General features: G+C 39.1%; 1 protein-coding gene across 1 annotated transcript; it reads right to left on the bottom strand.

Moving 5' to 3' along the window:
- Positions 1–387: 387 nt before the first annotated feature.
- LOC133898922 (obg-like ATPase 1) lies at positions 388–7,586 on the bottom strand. The gene is made up of 12 exons (XM_062339740.1): positions 7,363–7,586; positions 6,066–6,233; positions 5,824–5,947; positions 5,195–5,286; positions 5,010–5,108; positions 4,783–4,896; positions 4,037–4,101; positions 2,515–2,631; positions 1,878–1,953; positions 1,485–1,577; positions 814–864; positions 388–728 (listed from the first exon to the last, which is right to left on the bottom strand). Exons 1-12 carry the CDS (start codon positions 7,447–7,449, stop codon positions 630–632), a joined length of 1,185 nt encoding a protein of 394 aa, XP_062195724.1. The 5' UTR covers positions 7,450–7,586; the 3' UTR covers positions 388–629.
- Between the last annotated feature and the right edge of the window lie 463 nt (positions 7,587–8,049).

Below are 8,049 nucleotides of genomic sequence, written 5' to 3'. Positions count from 1 at the left end.
GATGCGCTGTGCTCTTCGAGGGAGATCCGGACGCCACAGGGCGCACCACGGTAGGCATACATGATGCGCCGCCGGATCACGCTGCTGGACTCGCCAACCCGTTCCACCCACTACGCCGCCGCCACCGTGCAGCAGGCCAGTGTACACGGACACCAACTACCAGAGCGTTGCGTGGCACTTGATACGTGCATGGGCTCTGCGGTGAGGGGAGGCACACGAGGGACTACATGTACAGGCCGCCTCAGAAGATCCCGAGCAAGGAGAACACCCAAAAGAAACCGTTTCTCGTCCCGTTTAGGCCCCAGTATCATCCTGCCCTTATTATTTCAAATAAGTTCCCTCCAAAAAATAACAAAATAATAGCTGTATACCAGGCTACACAATGCAAAGCCAAACCACAGAACTCAGCTGTTTCTAAGTTTCTTGGCATACAGATGACTTCGTAACAGCGGGCTCCTCAAGATATACAACCGTACATGTTATTTAAATACAATCCTTCAATAGTTTATAGCCTCATTGTACAGTCTTAATGAGTGCTGGGTACCTGGCTACTGGCTAGTGACCTAAAAATTGTAGAAATTCGGGTTAAGATGCAACACAATATCAAACGCTATCACCTTCCGATGCCATCACTTCTTTCCGCCACCAGACACGTTGAATTTAAAGAAGATAATGTCCCCGTCCTGCACCACGTAGGTCTTCCCTTCCTGCCTGTATTTTCCAGCAGCCTACAATACGCATATAATTGAATTCTCAGGTCAAAACTCGATATAGACACTTGAACAAGAATGCCATTAGGAAAGGCACAAATACCTTGACAGCAGATTCACTGCCCAGTTCTTTTAGATCATCAAACTTCATTACCTGAATCCCACAAGTTGATATAACAATCATATAACTATCTTGTAAGCATGCAGCATAAAGCCCAAGTAAAAATGCCATAAGGCTGGCCTCATGCCCACAATCAATAGTATACATCTCAAAACCTCTTATCCAAAGTATGAGAATAATTGTGGAGAGTATAAAGTAATATTACCTCCATCCTTTTCTATTTGATGTTTTAGGAGTTAAAGTGTTCATATTTATCTGATGCTACATGTTTACCAGAATATCTGATGCTGTACAAACTCAAGTCGATTTGTTCATTGGTCTATATGAGTGGTTCGGGAGATAAACAAACTTAGTGCGGTAGCAAAAGATAACTTTAACAGGGCACGCATTATCTTGTGTTTTTCCTTCGTAACTGTGCACAAATATAAACATCATATAAAAGATGGAGGGAGTACTTTTGACTCAATGAGCATCACTGACAAATAAATCAAGTCAACAAAGGAAAGTAACTTTCAAAACATCTAGATTCTAGAACAAGCATACAAGTGTGACAACTATGTATAATAAAATCAGGTTGCATGTTACAGCTTACAGCTACTGAAGATCGCAACAATTAACTGATAGATTAGCTACTTTAAATAGCAGAGGGGTACCTCAGCGCATATGAAGCCCCTTTCGAAATCAGAGTGGATTGCACCAGCAGCTTGAGGGGCTTTAGTTTGACGTCTGATCTGCCAACACTTTACCTGAACAAAGAATTCACAATTGTCACTGAACAAGCTAAATTTAATTCACATACTCCAGAAAAACTGGGCATGAATAGAAATGACCTTTTCACTTCAACTACATCTGCACAATTTTATAACATTCTAAACGACAGGTACTAAAGAAAATATTAAAGTTCAAAAATAAGCATATGAATTAACATATTAAAATTATAAACACAGCTTTGGTACTATCATTTTAGCAGCATATAACAAAAAAGGTGAATTATATTAAATCAACAAATAATACTGGCACAAGATAAAGAACATGAAGAAAAGTACCTCATCAGGACCAGCTGTGAAAAAGTATATGAGATGAATTGCTGCAAAACCAGTCTTGATAATTTTGGGGATCATGCTGCAGCACATAACAAATAGCATTTTAGTTCAAATTTTGAACTAATGAGAAAAGTCAGAAACTTCTGAAATAATTGACACTTTTGGCAAAAGTTTTATTCACAAATACTTGGCACTTCACTAGCCTTGAGACATGTTTTCCCAAAAATGTCCCTCGTAACTGTAGCTACCCCTTCGCTTTTTCACCTTTTCTTGAGATAACATTGAGGGGCATTTTGGTCAAATTTTCGCAGAAAGAATTATTACTTAGTTATGTGTGACAGATAAAAAATGACAATTATTTCAAAACGAAGGGAGTTCAAATGAAAGAACTATTAGCCTTAATAATGTCTTAGTGGTGAATGTTCCAGCTTCTCAGGTTTTAGAACTTAATTGTGTTTTATTCCGATTTCATAAAATCATAGAAATAACATCTGTGTATTTTTAAAATGTTAGTATGTTGTAATAGAAACTGTCACATCATGACATAGATCCAGCATAGCATCACTCAACCAATAACGTCTACAAGCATTTAATATGACCAAGCTTACCAACTCAAGTATAACATTGTGAGGTAACTTGCCTTGTCAACTGGTTTTCAGCACAATATTTGGCAGCTTCATCTTCTGGCATATCCACTAGTTTCTGTTCAAAAGCACAGCTGAAAGGAAGAATGGTTTCACCACCATGTTCCTGCACCCTAAAAAAAAATAGTTACATATTAGTTTAATTTTACCCTCTCAATTAGGGGATGTTGCATGGTTATGTTAATAAAATGAAGGTATCAAAATTGATCTCTTACAAATTACAATGAATAAGCATATATGGGGGAAAACTGCTAGAGAAAATGCAATCCATTTCATTATTAAATATCAAGCTTTTGTTTATTTGTACTCCATGTGAGTAAGCAACTAATGAAAATAACATTAGTCTACTCTCAGATCTACCAACCGACAGATCCACGAAATAATGGTTTGCTCTCAGTCATAACATTCGAGAACATAAAATAAATATGCAGCATAGTGAATCCGACAACTGCTCTATTCAACAAGCAAGTTGGGACCAAATATGATATGAAGCAGGCAAGACCTATCATGATGGAAGCTTAAAAGAACTTTTATGTTCCATGTATAACATGTTCAAAAGAATCACAAGAAATTGGCATTTGCATATCTAACTGCAATTCCCATAGCATCAGCTCATCTGCGATTTCGATACTTGATTAATAGAGCATACAATACTGAAGGAAGGCATCATATTAATGGAACAATGAAATAGCATGGTATCTAATTAGAAAATACAGCTCTTGGCATGACTACGACCGATAACCTAGGAAAACTACAATGTAGTTAAGAGCACATTTCACAAAACCTCACGTTTTGCAGTCCAAATGTCAGAAACCAGTTATGTGGCAAGTATTACTTAACCCCAGGTATTATGGTTTAATTTTATGATTATATCAGAAAACTTCACGACGAATAAAAAAACAGGTATTCTTCTATCTACATTCCATTTACAGATGGATGTGGCTCCACACTAGCTGTCGATGAGAACAACTTGCCAGCGTGGAGCGACATGTCAAAAAGCCAGTGGGACCCAGATTTTTAAAACCTGTGTTAGGATAATCCTTGTGCGGTACTGTAGCAAACCGACTGTAGCAGAGCCCATTGCTGACATCGTCGGTACTGTAGCATATGGCACTGCTTACACCATCGGTTACTGTATCCCCGATCTACTGTAGCAGAAGTAGATTGGTTGGTTTGCTATGAATAGGGCAGCACCCCCTCCCCTAATAGACACCAATTCAGGAGAGCTTCAGCTCAGTAGAAGCAGTAGAGGCTGTAGCAGCTATAGCCTTTGTTTTGGGTGTTTGAATAAACATCGAAAGCTGTTTTGTTTATCAGCGGAAAAGAAAAGACTCCTTCTGAGAAATTCCCGTGTCCAGTGTGTGCTCGCATGTGTATTCTTACAACCCACCTCTCGCAGGATTGATTCCAACAACCTGTTATTTGGTTTATTGACCATGAACCTAGGGACTAGGATTTTCTAACACTTGGACCACAAAACCTAGTGTTTTGGGAAATTTACTGTTTAAGAAATAATACCAAGCATGTATCTTGGGTAGAAACTTGTTCTTTTTCCTCTGAAAGTCCTTTTCACTCATGTTCACCTGCACAAATAACAGACTGATTTAAAAAATATAGCTCCAATGTCCTTTAAAACGGTCAGATAAGCCATGTTGCCATATACAATTACAAAAGGGTCAAGTCACAAGATTAAATCAATTTTGATAAAAAATATTAAACAAGCTAAAAGGGCCAAAAATAAAGTTAATGGAACGATTAAATGTTATTTATACTGATTACCCCGGATCAATTTGGATTGGGTCCATACATGAAAAAAAAGATGCATTTTCTTTTGCTACTATGCATGTATAAATCAATGTCTTAATACCATATATAAGGCTAGTTATTTTAGAACCACTGAAGGAAGATGACTGATAAAGTACCAGTTACCTTTCATAAAACATTATGTAATGGCTCCAAATGAATGTTGGATAACAGGCAACAGATACATAAAAAAGGAAACAGAGCGGAGTGCACCCAGAAAGGGGTTGGGTTGCAACAAGCACATGTTTTACAGGTTCAACTAGCAAGGCATGTGCAAAAGAATAAAATAATGTCATTGTGTTCCCATTTTTTTCCTTGAAACCAATATGCTACCCTTATTAACTGTGAGTCCAAGTTCAGAACAACAACCAATTTAAACTCACAAAAAAGAATTTAGAAGTTTCTCGTAAAATACTATTGACAGATAGAACAGGGCATGCAGATAAACAAGAAACCCATACCAAATAAACAACTGGCTTAGCTGTAAGTAGCTGGAAGGTATTTAAGATCTCAATGTCAGCAGCTTTCCAATCTCCTAAACGGACATCTTTCCCGTCATTGAGATGGGCTATGACCTGTCAAGAGATTGAACCTAAATTACCGATAGAGAATTTTCAGTTATATTTAAGGTCGCTAACAGACCCATAGATATAAAGCAGAATTGAAGAGATGTAATAGTTTCCCCCACCCTCTGACATAATTCATGTTCAATTTTAAGCTGCTTATCATTGCTCCTCTTCATTGACTTCTCAAGGTCCTCAATTTTCTTCCCCATGAACTCTACATCCTGCAAACAAAAATGCAACAGAACATTGCTAAAGAAGCTCCAAACACGGTATAATTGATTCGCAAATCAACAAAATCCTACAAAACCTTGAGTCTGAGCTCTTCACCGATAGTTTCTAAATCTCTAACAGGATCTACTGTATCATCAATATGTGTAATTTCTGTGTCTTCAAATGCTCCTGAAAACCACATGCAAAACTCAATCAGTTACAGATATAACAAACAATGTGTAGTCAAATAGTAATTAGTAAATACACCTTGCTAAAGAACATATATTCCGAGAAGGGAGTCGCGTGAAAATCCAAACTATTTATCATTTTTATTGTGAAACACGAAGTAACTGATAACAATTAGGAGGTATCAGCACATAACTAGAAACAAGAAGGGAAAAATGAAAGAAAAATCAATGTTCAACAGCTGTCCATGAGTTGTAAGTACATATAATGAATATAGAGAACTGATAAGAATACGAAGCTACATGCTTTTACTATTCTTGTTCGTTAATCACAAATGAGTAGATAACATGTTTTTGCTTCATACTGAAACAATATAGTCACACTACTGTCACTGAATATGCAGCATGCAAGAACATGACATTAGAAACTAAAGAAGCATTAAATAAGTCAAGCAGGGTCAAGATAGAAGGTATCTTAAAGACGAAATGCAGTAAAATTGATTAAAACGAAGCATAATCCAATAGAATACTCATTACATACTCAAAACATGAAAGATTCCATCAACAGCGCGTATATGGGATAGGAACGCATTCCCCAGACCCTCCCCTGCATGAGCACCTCTAATAAGCCCAGCTATGTCAGTTATTTCAAGAAAAGCAGGCACCTGCATAGAATTTCAATAGTCATTACACATCTGAAACATAATTTCAACAGTTACTATACATCTGAAATGTAAGCTAAGAAGCTGCTCATTACTGTATGAGCAGTGAAAAAAAACAAACCTCACTCTTTGGCTTGTTAAGTTGGCAAAGCCAGTCAAATCGCTCATCTGGAACATTCACACGTGCCTCATTTGGTTCAATGGTACAGAAAGGAAAGTTCTCGGCAGGGATTGCCAACTTTGTCACAATGTTAAAGAAAGTTGATTTGCCAACATTTGGTAACCCAACCTGCGAAAACATCAACCAACAAACTCAGTAAGTCTTCATCTTTTTTCTTACATTCGTGCACATACCAAGTGACAAACAGGACAAAATCAAGTGCTCAGTGACAGGACTGGGTTATAATCTAATTATGCCATTGATCTAATCCCACTTAACCAAATAAACAATGCACAAGCAACCTACAGGAAGTATTACATTGTGATTTGTGAAGCTATGATACCATACCATATGAGATAAGAGCAAATGCTCTAAGCCTCTTACATACCATCATGGGTAGTAAAGAACCATTGTAACGATAAGAAAAAAGAACCACTGAATTACTGCCTCAGTGATAACATGATACTGGCGCATAGCAAAAATATTTATCATGTGCTATTATGCCTTTGTTCCTGGTAACAAGTGTCAACTAAGTACTTAAATTCGAGATATGCTACATTACGACCCCAGACAGGTATGTCTTTTAAGTCTTCTAGCAGTACTCAAGAAAGGAGCATGTTCTAATACTGGAAAATGCATAAAGACCTAGCACTAGGCAACTCACCCACAATATATTACTCAAACTCTCAACAGTCTAGCTACACCATTCCACCATCAGACCAACCGAATTCCCATTAAAACCAAACCAAGGTCACTCTGCTGAGTTGGATCCCCAACACCCCACCGCACAACATTGGATCAAAGTCTAAAACCATACTGAGAAACACACAGACTAATAATAACAATCCAATCACATCCGGCGGCACTTCACACATTCCTCTCATTCTGGTAAATCACCGCAAAACGGAACAGCACAACGACAGAATCCGATGAATCCGTATCAACTACAAACCAAGACCGTCTCCCAACCAAATTCTTCCGCACAAACCTCGCCCTTCTTCACCACTGCCAGCACGTACCGTGCGCCTCGACTCGATCCAATACCAAATCGCAACACAAAGCTCCCAGCCACATAACACGAGCACGGAAGCCTCGAAGCTACCCAGAGCAGCATGGACGACGGCTTCCACAGGACGGCCCGTAAACCATAAACCATCTGAGACGGGGCCACCACGCAGCTACGAGATCCACCAATCCGCACCGGCTAGGGACTACCAATTCAATGGGAGAGAAGCGGAGAAGGGGAAAGGGGGCTCACGATCCCGATCTTGAGGTTGGAGGAGAAGCGGCCGAGGATGGGGCGCTCCGCCGGCGCCGCGTCCTTCTTCGCCGCCTTCGGAGGCATTGGCGGCGCGGCAGGGGACGGCTAGGGTTTTTGGTGGGAAGGGCGGCTCTCGCGGTTGCGGCTCGAGTGAGAATGGATTTGCGGCGGGGGCGGGGGGATGAGCGATAGACGGACGGGGAAGGGACTGGCGGTGGGGCCCTTTCTCAGTGAGGGTTTGGAAAAGGGTTTTGAGTTTTCTGCCCGAATCAGTCCATAAGTTAGTCCACCAGGCTCCAATTTACCGTTCGCCGGTCGATTACGAGATCAAGCGTAATCGAAAATTTACGATAACCACGATAATCACTCAAAATTTGAATAAAATTTAGATAAAATTCGTTTGATAAAATTTAAAATTTAGAGAAAAATTCGTGAAATTGACCTATCGGTAACCGGTCGAACCGAGCGATTTTTTTTGATTTATCGAATTGTTTTCTCGAATTTTCCGCATTATCGATAATCAACATTTTGTCGGTAACCGTTCGATTTTGTCGATTTATCGAGCGATTTTCTCGATTTTCAGTGAAGTTCAACAAAAAAAAACTCAAAAATTATCTCAATCTTGTAAAATTAATAACTAATTCATCTGAGCTTCAAATCAAATGAAACAAATTTCATTAGTTT

The sequence above is a fragment of the Phragmites australis genome, chromosome 18, assembly GCF_958298935.1.
Source record: "Phragmites australis chromosome 18, lpPhrAust1.1, whole genome shotgun sequence".
NCBI classification, from domain to species: Eukaryota; Viridiplantae; Streptophyta; class Magnoliopsida; order Poales; family Poaceae; genus Phragmites; species Phragmites australis.
This window is presented reverse-complemented; position numbering and strand designations above follow the sequence as displayed.

What these genes read in the sequence shown, in the direction of transcription:
- LOC133898922 (XM_062339740.1), bottom strand. Translation starts at nt 7,449, where the DNA reads ATGCCTCCGAAGGCGGCGAAGAAGGACGCGGCGCCGGCGGAGCGCCCC. An exon ending in GTGAAGAGCTCAGACTCAAG is followed by an intron (nt 5,109 to 5,194) that starts GTTTTGTAGGAT and finishes TTTTGTTTGCAG; the next exon opens with GATGTAGAGTTCATGGGGAA. An exon ending in CTAAGCCAGTTGTTTATTTG is followed by an intron (nt 4,102 to 4,782) that starts GTATGGGTTTCT and finishes TTATTTGTGCAG; the next exon opens with GTGAACATGAGTGAAAAGGA.